Source organism: Piliocolobus tephrosceles, chromosome 4 (genome assembly GCF_002776525.5).
Source record: "Piliocolobus tephrosceles isolate RC106 chromosome 4, ASM277652v3, whole genome shotgun sequence".
Lineage (NCBI taxonomy): Eukaryota > Metazoa > Chordata > Mammalia > Primates > Cercopithecidae > Piliocolobus > Piliocolobus tephrosceles.
The window spans coordinates 141,984,853-142,004,501 of record NC_045437.1 but is presented as its reverse complement, the minus strand read 5'-3'; the positions used below and the strand labels follow the sequence as shown (position 1 = coordinate 142,004,501).

General features: G+C 38.1%; 1 protein-coding gene across 1 annotated transcript in view; it reads right to left on the bottom strand.

Moving 5' to 3' along the window:
• The window catches only part of HTR4 (5-hydroxytryptamine receptor 4), a 230,517-nt gene that overhangs the window by 130,927 nt on the left and 79,941 nt on the right, over window positions 1-19,649 (bottom strand). Inside the window, 1 exon segment of the mRNA XM_023227080.2 lies at window positions 9,901-9,973. Within this exon segment, the coding sequence (XP_023082848.2) occupies window positions 9,901-9,926 (26 nt within the window). The 5' untranslated portion in view covers window positions 9,927-9,973.

The following is a 19,649-nucleotide window of genomic DNA, read 5'->3' as shown; positions in this document are numbered from 1 at the left end:
CATACAGCAGATATGATTAGAATCCTCCCCAAAATATTTCCCAGCTGAGAGCCACACTAAGTTAGCCAGCTTTCTACAGAAATTTTTTACCTGAATGTCCCACAGTTTTCTCCATCTCAATCAATATCAGACCAAGGCCTCGTTCCCTATGCACCACACTTCTTCTCCAAGGTCACTTTAAAACCATCTTCCTCTTCCTCCTCATGCAACTCATCATGATCTACTGGAAATGCTACTTCATAAATTTCTCTAGGATCTGTGTTTTTTCCTTTACTCTCACTCCCTTCCTCCTCCTAGTCCTTATCCTGCCTCTCCTAGACCACTGTCACTGTTTCCTGAGAATCCTCATCCTGTCAACCCTGTAACCCTATTTGCATTCAGTCTGAGTCATGTTTCCTACATGCGTGACAGAGCTTTTCTGTCTTCTGTGCAGACTGATAGATGATATTTCTGAACTTTCATATTGAGTTTTCTACAATGCCTCTGTATTTTCTATTATCAACATTTTTTTGAATGCTAAGAAGCTTGTTGATTTTTTTTAACATTTAAAAAATAACTCTAATGTATCTATTTACACATACACTTTTTCTGGAATTCATCTTTTGAGGATTTGAACCGCAGTAATTACATACAATGAACAACGGTGGCATATGAGATAAGGTGAGGCTAGAAACGTCGGTTACACTGTTGATAGAGAAAGCTGAGGATAAATATGCATCTATATTTGATATGCACAAAGGTATGATAGTATTGGACATTCAAAGATGAGTATGTTGTGTAAAACCTTTTGAAATTAAATGAAGCCATTATAAGCTAAGGAGTAAGTGAGTGGGCAGAAAAGGGGGAAAAAGGATTCTTCATACATTCTTTAAAAATGCAGATAAGAACATTGCCTGAACATTGTTACCTGACTGGTAAACTGGTAATCACTTAGCGTATTTATTTAGAAGTCTGTTCCAATTGAAAAAAGATCTGAAATTCAACAAACCCTAAATGCTAAATGTTAATAAAACAGAATTCCAGGGAGAAAATAGCGGGTACTAAATGTCATAATATGGTTCTACAAAGTTGAGGATAATTCTTACCACTGTTTTCAGAATGTAAGTGATAAGCTGAAAAGCCCTCCAGGGCCGGGCAGGCAGACTGCACACTGAACAACTGTAGGCTGTGGCTATGAAAGGTAATGTGATAGTTCAAGATGGCTTCCTTTCAGACAATAGGTACTCACAGTTACGACTCTGGTAAATTGGAGAGTGCCCAGCTTCCCTAAAAGGGTTTTAATCCATTTTTAAAACCCTGGACAGGCCAAATGAACATATTTGCTAGGCCTTCAGCTTGAAAACTCAAGTCTGAAACGTCAAATGATAGACCCTCTGCCACACAGAAATCTTTAGAAAAAGCAAACCATTGAAGTTCAAAGGATGTGCTCTGATATCACACAACTTTGGGTGAAAATGCTAGCTTCGCCTCTTTCTAGAAATGTGACTTTGGGCAACATAATGATTCTTCTCTGCCTCGGTTACTTCATATGTAATGCTGGGGCCACTATCAGTGAGATCATATAGGTCACATGTTTGGAGAAATGTCTGAACCACAGCAAGCCCTTCTTGTCAAATGTTCAAAGCATCAAGCAACAGTGATTTGATATTTTCCTTTTCTTGTCCAAATCCATTTTCATAGATTTAGTCATGGTTGAGTAACATTTTAATCTAAATTATATATACCTTAGGAGATAGTCTATCTTTGGAGAGTTAGGAGATAATTTGGAAAAAGCAGTGATTTTGGAAGCAAAGACTTGGATTTTAGTCTCAGGTTAATCACTTATTAGCTGTGTAGGCTGAGGAAAAATCACTTAACCTCTCTGAAACTCTTTTTATTTCTTTTGTATACCGTACTTTGTAGGAGTGCAAGAAGCTGCAAGTCATAGGCAAGGCTCCAAATTATGGAAAGGAACTTCTAAGAAGTTGTAAATAATTCGCAGCCTCAATCACATTTTGTGAATCTCATCACAGCCTGTGCTTGTAAAGTGGGACAAAAAGACACAGTCTTACAGGAATCCAGGTGACCCTTCCATCTAGGCCATGCTGTAATCCTATTAGGTGTAGAAGACATTCTAACTGGGCTTAAACTGAGAGTCATAAAGATCTTGTAATTTTTTTTTATTAGGCAACATCTCTACCCTTGCCAAGCTATTTGCATCCACTGATTTGCACAGGTCCTAATAAAGTATCTAAAAATTCTCATTAAAATGTGACATTTAAATAAAGATTGGTAATAAAAGAAGCAAACTGTAGGGAGGAATAACAAGGTGTCATAAGAAAAGAAGCCAGACACACCAGGGTTGACTAAGCAACAGACCCAGAATGATGCAGGTCAATAATAATTCTGAGAACATGTAACTGTTGATACTAAAATTCATCATAACATAACCCTCTGTGTGTTCCAGGGAAGATTAGGTCTGAGAATTCGAAATGCTGCAATGCTTGCTTCTGAAATACTTCTATCTCAAGCAATTTTAGTATGGGACCCACTTTGATCAAGTGTGACAGGGAAGGCATGCTCTTCTCACTTCACAGGTGAAATGATGTGGATTTTCATTATGAAGGAGTTTCTGCTTTACTAAAGTCCAGGGGGAAGCTTTGAGGCCCACAGACTGCTCATTTAATAGGCTGCAATTCAAAATATGCCTCAGTGGAACTGATAGAGCTGTAGGCTGCAGAGGTTCAGCTTGGCAAGCAAAACAAAGTCAGGACACTTGGGAGCACCCCTTTCAGTAATAACCAAATTCTCCAAAACAGGTGGACAATGTAAACTGCAAAAAAGACTGAGCTTCCGGCAGTCAAGCAGATTAAGATTCAGATGCTTATATTAATGCTATCACATCTGCACCCTCAGGTTTCAGAAGCTGGATGAAGCAGGCTCCACAGCAGTAAGTTCCAGAAGAAACCAAGCTTATATAGTGGGGAAGCTAGATCTGTTATTTGCCACAGTTTTTAGTCACATATATCAATCACTGAGAGCCAGAAGCCTGAAAACTATATTTTTCAGTCTTTCTTGCTTACTGGCTTCTGGTTATGTTTTCCAAATGAGAGACTCAAGATGGAAATTCGGGTGATGAGGTGAGAAAGAGGAGTATTTTTCTTCTGTAGTTGGAGGTGCTTTAAGCAGTAAGAGCAACAGTAAATGGTTCCAGGAGTGTGGCAATGGCGGTGCCTCCAGCAGACCAGCAACAGCAAGGAGGATCATGAGGCTTCTTGACCTCTGGTTAACATCTCCTTCTCCCTGCTCTGCCACAGAGCTCTGTGACCTGCACTAAATCTCCACTTGCTTAAAATATGTACAACAGTTTCCATTTTCCTGCCTAGCCACTGACAAATATAATAGCAGAAAGAAATAAGTCAGGGGTATTTTCTTATAAACAGGGGTCACCAATCAAGGGATTGGTTCCATATAATGGAGAGGTGGCTGTATGGAATCCAGCACAAGACCAGGAGTCAAAGAGACACAGGATCTTAACCTAGATCCTCCAGTTCCCAAACAGAACTGAGACCAAGTCCATGGAAGCTGCAGAGTAAAGAGAAAATGGTGCTAAATAGGTATAGAAGACCAGTGGTTTCATTCCAACTAAGCCACTTTTTAGCTCCAATATTGAAGGTTTTCTGTCACCTTTGGGAGCCTTTGTTCCCAAAGAATGGGCACAGTCAGGGATAGATATTCAAACAATTTAATAACTGATCATTAAGGTCAGTTAGGTAAATAAATGGATACTAAATTTAAACAATCAACAAACTTACAGCATATAGTAATTAAGTATCAGTTTTTGGGTAATAAATACCTACCTGTCATGATACTTGTGATGACTAAAAGACACATTTATCATTTACTCCATGCATACTATGTGCAAAATAATATGTTAAGAGTTTTACCTATGTTTTTCTGAAGATTACCTATAATCTTAAGAAAAATCCCATTTTCAGATGCCAAAACTGAAGGCTTAGAGAGATTACATAAATTCTTCAAGGTCATACAGCCAGTAAGTGGGAAAGTCAAGAGTTGAACTCATATTATTCTGTTTCCATAAACCCTACTTTTCCAGCATCCCATGGTGTTGGTAGTTGAAGTTGTGTTAGGAGCACTTCAGAAGATGTCTAGGATCACATATATGTAGAAGATTCCTAGCTTAATTCCACAACCAGAAAATTTCACACATTTCAAGAGACCACTGCTTTCAAAATATAAATGTGTCTTCTTCCTTCTGGTAGTTTGTGATGTCTCTAGCTTGAGGTCCCCTATAACTCCAGGTGGCACGGGGTTTTCAACACGCGATGGGTTCCAGCTCCTAGTCACTGTGCTCCTGATCTAATCAAAGTACTAACTGAATAATCACCATTTTGTCAGTTAAGCAATGAAATTGAGTATTATTCTCATTTACATTTCTAAAGCAACATAAAAATAACCCCTTTTAAATGGTACCCACTCACTTTCTCCTTATATGCTAATGAATGTCACAATTTCAGGGCCTGAAGAGAAATTTCCTGCAAAACATCTAATTGCCTTAAAGTTGCACATGTTCACAGTTCTGACTGCCAGGTTACAAACATGAATTAACTCCAGTTCCAAATCAATTCACATCGATAAGTCTTTAGGGCAAACCACTAACACACATTGATTTTTAAAATTCTATAAATTATTTCAAGGCTTTAGAATATTCAGCATTAAAAATTACCATTTCATTTCAGACTTTAGTGAACCGTAATATGTATTTTTACCAGTATAATCAAAACCCAAATCAACTTTCCTATTTAAAAAATTTCTATCTCTTTCTGTTTGGTAAGATTGGAAAATTTCAATTCCTTCTTGTAGTTGTATTGATATCCAATAAATTTAATTTATTGATCTAAAGTAATGAATTGCAACTTGGTGTCATTACAGAACTAAGGCAACTAGGTAATTAATTTGAAGTCAACTACTCAGTTTTGTAATGGTTTTTAATTAATGTTGTCGCATGTGTATAGCAGGTGACTGCTTTTATATAAAGATTATGTATTTTATATTTAAATTATTCAGCTTTTGGTATTTACTTAGATTTTCTGTTTGTGTATAAAAGCTTGCCAGTTTGATCTTCAGTTAAAAAATATTTAGTGGCTCCCTAGTACCTGGCATCAAGCCTACCAAAGGAATCAAAAAGAAAGATTCTTTCCCTGGAAAATGCTTCCTTCTTGGATTTCTTTCTCCCTTTGCTCCTTTTTCCTTTACATCCTTATAGTGGTTTACAAAAATGATCAATACATTATTTAAAACACAAAGGAAACAAGATGAAGAGATCAAAAGGGTTGGAAAATATAGTAAGGCATGTTAGAGCCATTGTACATACCTAGAGATCTTCTACACTTATTCGTGGTGATTATAAATTTGTCTCTCAGTTTCCCAGAAACCCTAGCAAAGGGCGGAAAATGCTACCATTTATACGATTCATAATCCTATAAGGTGCTTTTTTTGGTTGCTAATGAGAAACATTAATAAGAAAGCACAACAGTTATTTTGTAAAGACGAAGTAGATCCTTAAATGAAGTTGTTCTTATTAAAGAAGGAAGAAGCCCCAGGGACTACAGGGACAGTGAAGCAAGAGTGTAGTGAGCTCATGGGGCAGGGAGGTGAGTCAAGGGTAGAAGGAAGCTACAGTTAAAAAGAACTAAGGTATAAAATGAACTTTTTCTCTGCTCAAAGTCTGGAGGCATTATCTTGAGAAACCTCAAAGTGCAAGTTTATATACATATGGACTTTCCTTCACTTGTTTATCTCCTGCCGGAACATTGTACTCTCTGGAACTTAAAAAAAAATTGACTGAAAAAATTTCCTAGAAAGCAGAAACTTTCAAATTGCAATAAACAGCAAGAAAAAAGACAGAAACCTGAGCTGCATTTAGAGATCACACTTGAATTGAGGAAAACCACATGTCAGAGGGGAGAATCTGGTAGTTAAACAACATCAAAAGCATGGCTGTCTCTGAAGTCAGACATTAAGTGTTTTAGGGCTGAATTATGCAGGGTAAGGCACCAGCAAGACTCGTACCCCAAATGCAAGCCAAAGATGTTCCACAGGGTATCTGCTGCAAAATCACCAAAGCCAGTGTTTCCATTTTTCTTTCTTCAACTCTTCAAAAAAAAAAAAAAAAAAAAAATGCAGCTGCCTCCTCTGGAGCCTTGAGGAGGAAAAAACAGACCAATAAAACAGATCAAGTGGGTGTCAGATTGTCTGGAAAGAGGCTGCCTGTTGACTGCTAGGTTGGCTGACACTATTTAGCAAGGGACAGGACTCATCAGTAACTTGCCTTCCCAACTAGGGCCTGATTCACTGCCAGGTTTTCATCATGATTCAATCCATCGTGCATCAACTGCTTTCTCTGCCATGGAGGCTCTTAAGAGGAAAATGCTTATAATGCTTCACATATTGCTAAAATCAAGACCTAGTAGGACTTCTCTTTAGTCTTACCTTGTAGTTCACAGAGAACACAGCTCATGGTATGTATCTTACTATTAGAATTCTGTTTATCATCATATTGAATACTTTAGTTCAGTGATTGTCGTCTAGCTACACTGTGAGATCCTTAAGCCCAGGAAATTGTCTCCCTCTTTCTGACACAAAGTGTAGGTGCTTAATTATTTTATAGTAAAGAAATAAAGACAATCTACTGACAATTCTTCCTGTAGTTGGCCATGATTCCACTTTCTAACTTTCCTGGAACTCCTAAAGTTCTTTTTTATGTCTAATCCTGGTCCTCCAGCATTTTTCAAAGTAGTTCTTTGAGCTTGTACACCGTAACTACTCCCAAATTACCTTTGATTATGTTGGCCAGAGTTAGTTTCTGATGTTTTTAGTCAAGGATGCTGACAGACACATTGTAGCAAGGACCAAGCTGAATTAGAAAACTCAATTAAATGACACCAAACAAACAAAAAATGAAGTGATCAGTATGGCCGGACAAAATACTTAACTGTAAGACATTTTATTTAATAGAAAATGTCAACTAGGACCTCTCTGTCTCTTGACATCTGGGGAAAATTGACTGGAGTCCCTCAATTCTACAGCTTGTGGAAGTCTAAAGCCTTCTTTCAGATTTCTGAAATCTCCCTAGGGCATTTATAATCTCCTGCCATCCTGTTCTTTTTGGGTGTCCTATCTCACATGGGCATCCTCTCTTCCAAGCCACATTTACCAACACAGGAATGTCAGACGTCTCAGCAATGTATACATAGACCCACACACGCACATTCACATGCACATACGTATTGAAATAAAACATTTGTCATATAAGAGAAAGCAATGCAGTTTTATGAACTTGAGAAAGTTATTTAACCTTCTTGTGTCTTAGTTGACACACATTGTAAAATAGGGATAATAAGGATATGTATCTTGTAGGACAGCGCTAAAAATTAAATGGAATCATATCAGTTTCTACCCCATGTTGAGCTCACACATTCAACAAAAGAAACGTTCAACACTAATTCATATCCAAACTAGAAAATTTTCCTGAAGGACTGGGTCCTTGGAGAAGTCAGCGCACATACCCCATTAAAGAAAAAAACAAAAAGTTATGCAGCTGTACTCTCAAAGTCCCCTACAACTAATGTTTTGCCCCTTCCCAAACAGACCCCAGATTCTCCCTTTCTGAATCATCTCTCCTCCACACTCCTCCCTTTTCCATTCATTTTCTTCTATCTTCAGAGCAAGTAAAAGGATTCTTTTCCTGGGCTAGAAATCCAGACCTTTCAGTTTCACCCTATGTAGGTACTTTTCCAAGTGGGGACATCCCTTACCAAAGAAGAATTTCTGGTTCATGCTTTTAAAATGACAAAATTTACCCTTGCTAATTACACCTAGAACATGGGTGTCTAGACTTTAGTCATTTGCATAAAGCCCTTGTGATTTTTTTAACATTCCTTTATTAATTAATATAAAAATGCATAATATTTTTAAAAAGAAACTGACATTTCATTTTAAATAAATTAATCATGTAAGGAAATATTTTTTACTATTTTAAGTGGCAGAATAGTATTACTCATCCTCAGGAGGTAACCTCAAAATAAGCATTTAATTTTAAAATAAAAATACTGTTGGTATACCACCTAAATTCATTATGCATTCCTAACAATTCATGCATCACAATTTGGTAAATGTGAGCCATAATAATCTTTTATTATGGACATTCAGAGGCTGTACGGAGAGGACATGAGTGGAAAGTCTGTGGCATTTGCCTGTTATTAATATTGTGGATAGAGGGGGGAGTGGGTGAGGAGGAACATATGTTGATGGGATCTGGTTAGAAAACTGACAGAGAGGATGGTCCAGAGACAAGATTCTGGGGCGTGATATCATCTTGTATCCCGTACTATTGTTCCACAGCACCCAGAAGAATGGCTAATGTCTGTTTAATCAAATTGTGTTCTGCTCTTAGAATCTAATGCTGCTATAAATAAATGTTTAAAAGCTAGAAATGTTGCAGATCATGATATCTGAATTATTCCCCCAAAAGTACATTTTGACCAACTGATCCAGTTTAATACAGTGTCTGAAATTTAAAACAATTTTATAATGTGTCACCATTGATATTGCTCACTCTGGCTTTTTAATTAATAAAAATAAAATTGAGATTCTCTGCATTTCACTCTGCTTTCTCTGGGCAAATAATTTCACAAACTTTTAGAGGAAAATTAAAGACCTGGCACCAGGTCTGGCACCAGCCTAAATAATCTATGTTAAAGTCCTAAGACTCTGAACCAAGTCAGTACATCTGGGAAATAACAAAGTCCACACACTTTTATAGAGAGTGTAAAATGTTTTATTGCTAAAAATACAGTCTTTTTGCATATCTATATGTATTAGAACACAACCTTATTTGAAATATATATATTACAACAATGACAAACTGATCAACATCTCTTTATTAAATACCCACCATGTACCAGGGATTTTGCCAGGGATCATGAAACACATTCTACCCTCAAGGAATTCCCTGGTTGGGGTGATAGTACATCTTGGCAACTCAAGTCATATTACACTAGAGTTTCTGTCAAGATATTTGACAGTTCATTTTGTGATAGTTTCCCACTATGTCAAACACAGAGGCACAAGGCCCCTGATCTATACCTGAAATATACTTTTCTAGAGGTCTCAAGTGAATGAAAAACAGTTCCTGTGATTACAGAGAGAATGTATTTTTTAGGATGTATTCCAGCTACTGATATCTATGAATAATTCTCAGTCTCAAATGCCAATTCATAACATTTAGGCCTTATTGAATACACTTTTCTTTGTACTATTTGATTGTACCAAATAAAACAAGTCTTTTCGAAAAGAAAATCTTCCCTAGGAGTCGGATTATTATTTCATCTCCAAGGTTTGCAGAAAATTACAGGAAAACAAATCAGAACCAAAGAAAACCATTTAGCTTTATGTAACTAGACCATGCAACCATTATGTCACATAATATAATAACCTAGTTGAGAAAAGAAGTGGACAAACTAGACCCTGCTATAAAAAGCAACTTGAATTTGTCTCAAGTTTAGATGTACAGATAGATATTCTTAAGCTATTTTTACCCCATTTAAATACATCTTTCTTCCTATTACAGAGATGAATATCTATTTTCAAACACCATCTCCATAATGCAGACTTTTAGTATAGGAAGCTGGAAATATTTACAGTCATATTACATTTTTCATTTAAACAGAAATGACAAAACACTAATAATCAAACAGTACTATGAACATGATTATATATGAAACATCAAAGAAAATCCACATCCGTTAACTTTATAACTCTATAACAACAGATTTTTAGAGACCTCATAGCAGAAATGTTCACAATTTACAACACAATATGTACAGAAAGGTAACATACCTCACATTAGCATCAAATTTGTCCATTACAGGAAATAAGCATGAGTGAGTCGGATTTCGGTGCCCACAGGGTCCTAAAATGGGGGAAGTAAAAAGATGTTAAAAAAGAAAGTACCATTGAAAAATAGAAGACCTTGTTTTAAAAAAGTCAAGTAATTATTGCTTCCCATTAAGACTTGTTTTGTAGAAATATTTAATAAATAACACTAAAGCAAAAAGCTTTTGGCATATAGATGTACAGAACAGCTGAGTGTCACAAAAGGTTTCTTTACATCCTACTGATTGCTTGGTGATTAAAACATATGGGTGCTTCTTTTTGCTCCAATTATTGTTATTTTTGTTCTTCCCAGAAACGTGGCTTATTTTTATGATCTGTATTAGGATAGTAACTAGTGAAGATAGGTAGCTACATTCTTAGGCTTAAAATAGTATATTGCCCAAAATCGCCAGTCATTTTGTTCCTATGAGGATTTTCAAAGAAAAAAAAAAGGTTTAAACCATTTTAAGGGTAGGAAATCACAGATTCTTTTGAGAATCTAGTAAACTCTTGAGAACCGTCTGCCCAGAAAAAAATAGATATGCATGCACACACATGCACACTTTCTAGACAGTCCATGGTTCCTTGAACTCAGGAATCCAGGAATCCCAGGCCCATCCAGGAACCCCAGGCTAAGAATTCCCAATTGAAAGAGAGTTAACTTTGAATTACCAAAGTTCCTCTATCACAGACCCTCAGAAGACCTCATACTCTTTAATGGATGGGCATTCACTGATCTCCACAAAATCAACCCTCTTAACTAATTGTTCAGTTCCATTTTTGCAAAGAATTTTTATATCTTCCTCACATCTGTTCCACAGCATGATGAATCAGTGAGTGTAGGGGCAGGACCCAGCTGTCTCTTCCAGGGTCACCATGAGCACGTTCCTTTTTCTTCTGAGCATCATCATTCACTTCTCAGTAAAGAGAAGAGCTTGGAAAAAAATAATCTCTGAGTTAACTCTAAGCTCTGGTAGTCTATAGTTGTGTTTGCTAGTTTTCTAATTAAATCTTACCAAGAGGAAACTTGAAATCTGTTTATCTACATAACAGAACCATGAAACTCAGCCTGGACCCTTGGACACCTTGGCCAGGGTGAGCTAAACAGATGTGGCTGGCAGCCAGGAAGAGAATGGCAGATCACAAGATCTGGAAAGGACCTCGACTCTCAGTGTTTTTCAATGTTTGTTTCTTAGATCCTCTAAACTTAACAGGAGCTCCCATGGGCATTTCTGGGCCTGGAGCAGACATGGGGAAGGCTCCACCTGCAGGAATCTGAGCCCCCTTCCCTAATCTGAAGCAAAGTAGCTCGGTCCACATCTATCTGTTTTATATTTTGAATGTAGAATAATATTTTGCTGGAAATACGCAAGTACAAAGCCCTAACTATTGAAGTGATGGGGTTCAATCCTCTTTTCTCATCTATCTAAAATTTTTCCTGAGATAATCACATCCATCTGATAGCTGAAAATGCAGTACAATTACAATACTATTCACTGTAGACTCCCAAAATTGTATCCCTACTTTGAGACTTTCCCAGATGTAGACAGTGACCATCCAGCATCTCAAGATGGATGATTAAAAAGCATTTCAAACTAAACTCTTCCTTTCTCATCTCCAACACAAAAACCTGCTCTCTCCCAGTGTTCTCCATCTCAGTAAATGGCCCACCATCTACCCAGTGATTCAGACCAAAAACATTTCTTCTCATACCCTAAGACCAAACCATCAGCAAACTCATTCTCTCTATGTTGAAAATGATTCCTGGCTGGGGGTGGTGGCTTATGCCTATAATCCTAACGCTTTGGGAGGGCTAGGTGAGCGGATCGCTTGAGCCCAGGAGTTTAAGACCAGCCTGGGCAACATGGCAAAACCCCGTCTCTACAAAAAATTAGCTGGGCGTGGTGACACATGCCTATAGTCCCAGCTACCTGGGGGGCTGAGGTGGGAGGATCACCTGAGCCCAGGAGATTGAGGCTGCTGTGAGCCAAGATCATGCCACTGCACTCCAGCCTGGGTGACAAAGTGAGACCCTGTCTCAAGAAAAAAGAATGAAAGAAAAAAAGTAAAAGAAAGAAAGAAAAGTATTCCTACACCTGACCCTTCTCATCACCTCTGGACCCAGCACCTGGGGCCAAGCCACCAATTTCTTTCTCTGAAATACTCACCCACACCTCCAATCTGTCTCCTGCCAGAATGATATTTTTAAAATGTAAGTCAGGTCATTTCTTGCTTCCATAAAATTCTAGTGGCTTCCTATCATACTTAGAATACAATCCAAATTCCTTATCATAGCTAACCAGACCTTACATGGTCTGGCCCCCACTCTTCTCCAAACTCAACTGTAGCCATGCCCCTCCCCTTCCCTGCCTAGCAACTCACTGGCTTTGCTGCTTTCCTGGGCCGTAATTGTAGGTTCCCACCTCGGGGCCTTTTCACTTTGTCTCTTTTCCCTGGAATGTGACCGTGGAGATTACTCTCTCACTTCCTTAGGGGTGCCGCTCAAATATCACTTCCTCAGACAGGTCTTCTCTCAACACCTAACTACAATTTCACACCCCATTTTCTAAAAATGTCTATCCTCTTTCTCTGTTCTATTTTTCCTTCTCAGTATATACATATATAGTCAATTGCTTCTTTATTTGTGATCTGTCTTGCTCACTAGAATATACATTTCAAGAGGGCATAGGACACTGTCTTGATCACTGTGACATCCTTAGTGCCCTAGAGAATTGCTGGGTATATTGTATCCTCATCATAGATATTTATTGAGTCAACTAAGTGGTTCATTCGTTTTGCAAATGAGAAAACTGAGGCTTAGGAGTTTTTGGCTTCCACATTAGGAGGAAGGGGACCATCCCAGAATACAATATTGTAATTTAAAGAATAGCAAAAGTGTTATATCTTAATTAGTTACCCTTTACTACATGTTAATAAGTGCCAGACATTGCCCTTTTTCTCCTCCTCCAACCTTTGAGTCCAACCTCTAAGTCCAACCTCCATCCTATAGATGAAGAGACTGAGGGTCAGAGAGGTTAATTGAATTGCTGAAGTCATACCCAGCAGCACTTGACCAATCTGGGAATAGAATTCAGGGCTATGAATTCCAAAACTCGAGCTTTAGCTTACATCATTCTTGTCATCTTATTATACGTCCTCCCACTGGAACAAGAGAGTATCCTGATGAAAGTGAACATTTACCATAATTTTCTGCTCTCCATCCATCTATTTCATCTTTCTCTGAGAATAATGTCTTGATTTTCCTTACTGGAACCAACCCTTCCCTCCTCTAATATCTAGCTTCAGTGATGAACACATAAGTAGGGCTGGTCAATCAGAATAGTCCATTCCTGGCAACAAGAATGCCTTAGCTTACTGGCTGGACCAGGGAAAGCAAGGCCTAGAATTTTTGCTAGAAAAAGCCTATCTTTCCTCTGGTGTTGTCAGACAGTTCGAAGCTGTTGGTGGCCATCATTGCCACCCCATGGGAGGAGGCTGTCTGAGAAGAAAACTAAACCAAAGGAAGGCAGGGCTGCAATACAGGGAATGCCAGTGTCCTGACTACATAATTTGAGGCTTCCTGCAGTGTCTTAAGAAAATTTTACACTTGAATGTCCTAATTACTAGAGCCAACAAATTCTTTTTCCCTCCTTAAGCCAGTTTCAGTTGTGTTCCAGTCAGCAAGCAAAAGAATGCTGAATAATATACAATAAAATCAATATTGTATTGTTTTACAGATTAAAAGGAAGAAAAGCTGTGTAGTTTCAGCTTTAAAAGATGTTAAAACCTAAAGTTTATATCATTAAAACTGCATATGGAAATGTTACAACACAAGGAAAATCTTATATATTCATAGCATATACATTGTTACATTTTTTGCACTGAAACCCAATGAGCAAATTTAAAATGATCGCCTTTTAACAAACCAGTGAGATAGCATGCATTTTGTTAGAGAAAAAGGAACAGAGGAAGGAGGAGTTCATGATTAGTACCTATCCTAATTTGATTAATTGATTATGCCCGACTATTTTCTGCAGGGCTCACCAGGGAGAATTAATCAGAGCCATGATTATAGGAACATCTCTTGCTAGGAAGATTGCATAGGGTGAGGGGGATGTGGAAGGAACCAGTGCTTTTATCTTGAATACTTATATTTCTGGCTTCTTCACAAAACACTGCCTAGCTAATTAAAAACACAATCAACTCAGAGCATCTCCTATGCTCAGGTACACATTGTGTCACTTCTAAAAATTCTGCCAATTCAAATCCATTAAGACCTGGTGTGTATGTGTGTGGGGGTGTGAGTGTGTTATAATGACAGTCACGCTGTACCCTACCATCTGGGCTAAGGGACAAGAAATGATACCCTCCATACTAATCTGCTTCAGAGAAACAGTCCTAGATCATGGCAAGTTCTGGAAAAGGAATGGGCAAGGAGTCAAGCAAACCCTTCTACCATGTGAGGTACAAATGCATGTCTCAATAGTCTCTCAAGACCATGCTTGACAAGCTCAAACCACTGGAATTACTTAAAACATTTTATCCATCATCAAAGTAAAATTGCAGCAACATGTAACTTCATCAGATTCCCCTGAGCTTCTTTTTCTTGATGGATATATTCAGAATCTGATTTTTCCTTATAAGACTAGGAGGAGGAGGAAGACCTTACCTTATTTATGCCACTCAATACCATTCCAACCCTTGGTTTTCTGGCTTTACAAGTTTTAAGGGCAAACCCCAAAGGTAAGTGCATCCCATCTTTACCCTTGTTTTTGATTCAGAATTATCTGAAATATTGCTGTGAAACAGTCGTTAATGGTTAACAGAAGGTGTGTAGTTGCATCTCTATTATAAGAAGTGTGAGCACAGGGTTCACATGTGAATAGTCCCCACCTATTGGAATGAAATATCGATGTAGTTTGGTACAGTGCCAACATCTGCAAACCTGGAGATACGTTGTAACCTCAGCTTGCTTTTCTCCACTTTGTTTTGTTTTCTCTGGTTTTGGTTGCATGGATCGATATTCATGCATAATTATGCTTGGATTGACCATGTTTCTTTATAGAGTATGCCTACATTTGTTCAATTTCTACATCAAAGGACATATCCCAATACCCTTCTTTTAGGACAAGTGTCAGGAGTAAGTAAAACATTATTATGTTAATAGCCAAATCAAGGGTGGGAGCCTGACATAATGGAATAATTGATTATGGCCCACTGGAGGGGAAGTCACTGGACCTAGGTCCTCCACCTGACACTGCTACTGTCTTATTCTTAAGCAAGTCTGTTCACTATTCATGATCTCAATTTTCCCAGTTGCAGAATGGAACGGGGCAGAGGATGAACCCACGGGAGAAATGTCAAGTAATTAGAACTTCTCTAAAGTTACAGGAAATTTGTAGAATGTCTCAAATAGATTCCTTAGTTAGAATAAAAGTAAGAGAAATGTGTAAGGCCAGATATTGGATAAGATTTACCTATACAAATGCCTATTGTTGGCTTTGTCACCTCACTGCTATAACCTACTACCCATCATATGCACTAAAACACACAATCCCATCAGGATCACACAAGCAAGCAACTCACAAACAGTCTTACAAATTCCATCATGATCATGATTTCCTAGTACTCCAAATTCTCTTGACCTTCAGTATGAAAAAAATTATCGACTCATCTGAAAACTTGCAACAAAGAAAATACTCTCACTAAATGGAAGAAAAGAATCCTCTTCTTGGCTATTTACTTGGATTTTGTTTTCCGGGAAACATTCAGAATTTATAGGATGCTGTCCTGGCAATTTTTTAAACCTTAATCAGCTGATACATTCTCTTTAAAAGAATTTCTGCCTATAAATTCATCCCTTATGAAAAAATCGCATTGTTTATCTAGAGATCTAAATTGCAGTGGACAGGTGAAAATGTGTACAAAAGATTAAAAAAAAAAAAAAAGAAGCCTGTGTTTCACGTGCTGGATCTTATTAGCGCTGGTAGTAAAAATGTCATTTGAACTAAGGCATTTAGAAAGATTTAGTCCTAAATTAAAAGTTTCTAGCCATTTCATTTGCATAACTGAATATCCAATATGGACACCAATTTTGTTATAATTGAAATACACCTATACTGACAAGTACAATTAGGATGCAAAATGTTTTTAACTTTTTTCAAAGTAAACACACATTTCTCAGCTGGGTTAATAAACATATCACAGCTGGTAAGTTTAGCACCTTTGTGAAAAAACTATTACATTAAACAGCCCTTAACCAATGAAAGGATATTTAAAAGGCATACCCAATCTACCTTTTGTTAAGAGGAATGGATTACAGGAAAAATAAAGGGGTAACATACACTTCTATTTCATGTTGTGCTGAATGGGATATATCTAGTGTTTCTAGAAATCAGGTTTTTTTTTTCCCAAAGGCAGAGATTTTTTTCCCCCAAAGAATACAATGAGATCCCAAGAAAACAGGACCAATTAAGTGTGAATCTGGAAATTTCATGGGAAAAAAAGAGAAGATTCAGTCATTAATTCATGTGCTTTTGGAATCACTTGATTAACATTTCACTTGCTATTTGATCACAAATGCTATGAGAAAAGAGATATAGTATGTGATCAGCAAGCATCTGAGAATAAATGGCATGGCATAATCTGAAAGTCCTACTCAATAATTAGAGAAGGAATAATTAGCCTTGTCTTTGTGGCTCCAGAGGAGAAATGGGTGCAAGGCTCACGAGGAGTTTGAGACTCACTGTGAGGTAGTTCATTTCAATCATCAGTGCTGTCCAATTATTGATCTGTGTGCCTTGGCAAGCGAAAGGATCCACCTCAGTAGGAGGCTTAGAGGCCAGAAAGCCATGAGATAGTTACGTTTGAGGGAAATAAACAAATCTTGAATGATTCTGAATTCTGAGGAAATCCAGGAATGTAACAAGAACAGAACTAAGAGGCTGTCTATTGTAGAGCAATATTTATCAAGTTTAGGCATGCATAAGAATCACCTGGAGGCTTGTAAAAATGCAAAGACTGGACCTTACCCCCAAGTTTCTGATGTAGTAGATTTAGAATGGAGAATCTACATTTTAACAAATTCACAGATATTACTGCTGCTGGTGGTTCAGGGACCACTCTTTGAGAACCACCATGGCAAAACAGCAGTTCTCCAAGTGTGGTTCACATCCCACTGGAGAAAGGATATGGTCTTAGGCAGGAGGTATCTAGAGCATTAAGTATTCATCAGATCGTATGGCAAAAAACGTGCTCCCTTTTAATTTTCTATTTTAGTTACTGTTTATGTTGATTAAAAGGATTCAAATAGGTGCTAGTTTATCTATGAAAACCCTCCTGTTATTTCCTAATCTCTCTTTTAAAGGAAGAATAGGTCTCAGACTCACAATTTTTTTTTTTTCTGGAAACACTATTGTCTTAGTTGGGACCCCAAGAAGCGGAACTCGTGATAAGGACTAAATACACATTGTTAATTTGGCAGGTGCCAGTACACAGATAGGGGATAATAATACAAAAAACGGAATAAGGCACAGTCAATAAAATGTGTGTTATTAAGCCACTGAAGCTTAATCTCACAGGGAAGCTTTGAGAAATGGTGTAAAACATATGCCTCAGAATTCTCCCAGACAAGCGGGTAGGATGGTGGGGTGTGGATACTCCTGCACCCACAATTTTTTGGTTAGAGCTATCCAAAATGGAACCTGGATTCTCAGGCACTTCCAATTTATTGTGCTTGTGTGCAAAGGGGATTCCAGTAGACTGAGAGCAGCCCTCCAAAAACGTTGCAGGTTCATCATTGGAAGTTTGACGGCTTACAGAGAAATGGTCAGGGGATCTACAGTGAAATGAAGCAACACCAACATTGTCTGTTCCAGCTATTTAGCTGAAATACAATATGAATACATTGTTCTTGGTATATTGTATTTGTTTGTACAGTTATCTTCTATTTATTGCAATTGGTACTGGTTTTCACTTTTCAATTTTGTTTCCTTATAAAATAAATTTATTTAAGGAAAATTAATTGATCTAAAGAAAAATGTTACGCAGTTAATGTTCCAGATGGTATGAAAAGGTGGCAAGAATCACGAAGGAGTAAAACTCAAACGACTGAAGTTTGAGAAATGCTGGCATAATGGTTTAAAGTGGGAGTTGGCACTTTTTTTCCCCTGTAAACGGCTATTTACCAAGTATTTTAGGCTGTCAAGAGCATAAGGTCACTGTCACAACTATTCAACTCTGCTGTGTAGTATGAAAACAGCCATTAACAATACATAAAGGATGGACATGGCTGTGTTCCAATAAAACTAAATATATGGACATAGAAATTTGAATTTTACATAATTTACACTTGTCACAAAATATTATTCTCCTTTTGATTTCTTTGAACAATTTGAAAACGTAAACATTTATTTTTTAGCTTGCAAGCCATACAAAAACAGGCAGTGGGATAGATAGTTTGCCAACCCCTGATTCAAACCACAACCCTGGAATCTGTCCTAGTTCTATTAATTACCTATATGATCTTGGGCAAATTACTTGACTTTTCGTAGCCTCAGCAGCCTCATCTGTATAATGGGGATAAACATACCAACAACCTCACAAGGTTGATGCAAAATTTAAAAATAGAAAATGAACACTTATAAAGCAGGTGCTCAATGAGTTCACAGTATGATGTCAGCCAGCTGTTGTAATAAGGTGGATTCCAGCTTTCCTGTGTCCCAATAATTGCAGGGTAGATATTTCCTACTCTGCTTCTTCACAAAGGCAGCTGTGCACCTAGTGGCCCATCTCCCCTACTTTGGAATGTGGCTACAGAAATTATTCCTCTTCTATATAGGATAAGCCTCTCAAGGCTGAGCTTGAAAAGGCCCAAAAGTTCTTGTCATTACTGATTTCAGAGGTCTGGAATTGGGAGCAGGTCAAATCGAAATTTGCATTTCATCTAAATTAACTCTTTAGTATTTTGAATCTTACAGAATTATGCTGTCGACAGCAGTGGTTCTCAAACATTAGTATATCTAAAAATCACACGGAAAACTGTAGGTTCAGGCACTGCCACACTCAAAGCATTTTTTTTCTCTTGTTTTTAAGACGGAGTCTGGCTCTGTCGCCCAGGCTGGAGTGCAGTGGCCGGATCTCGGCTCATTGCAAGCTCCGCTTCCCAGGTTCACGCCATTCTCCTGCCTCAGCCTCCCGAGTAGCTGGGACTACAGGCGCCCGCCACCGCGCCCGGCTAATTGTTTCGTATTTTTAGTAAAGACGGGGTTTCACCGTGTTAGCCAGGATGGTCTCCATCTCCTGACCTCGTGATCTGCCCGCCTTGGCCTCCCAAAGTGCTGGGATTACAGGCTTGAGCCACGGCGCTCTGCCTCAAAGCATTTTTGAATCGTAAATGCCCCCGTGATTCTGATGAAGATGATTCCTGGAGAGCAGTTCAGGAGACACTGCAAGGATGGAGTGCAATCTGTCCAGGTGAGTATACCCTTCTGAAATCCTCTTTAATGATTTTTCTGTATCTGTTTAAATGCCTCATTGGCTGAGAGACCTGGATTATAGTATTTGCTCTGCATGCCAAGAGAAAGGTTTCTGCAGGAGTGTTTACCTCTGCTGTCCTCACTCTATGCTATGTCTTCTGAACCTCCTGGATTAGGAAACCATTTACACAGAATTCTCCATTTCAGATATCATGTGCTAATGATCTTATCCAATTA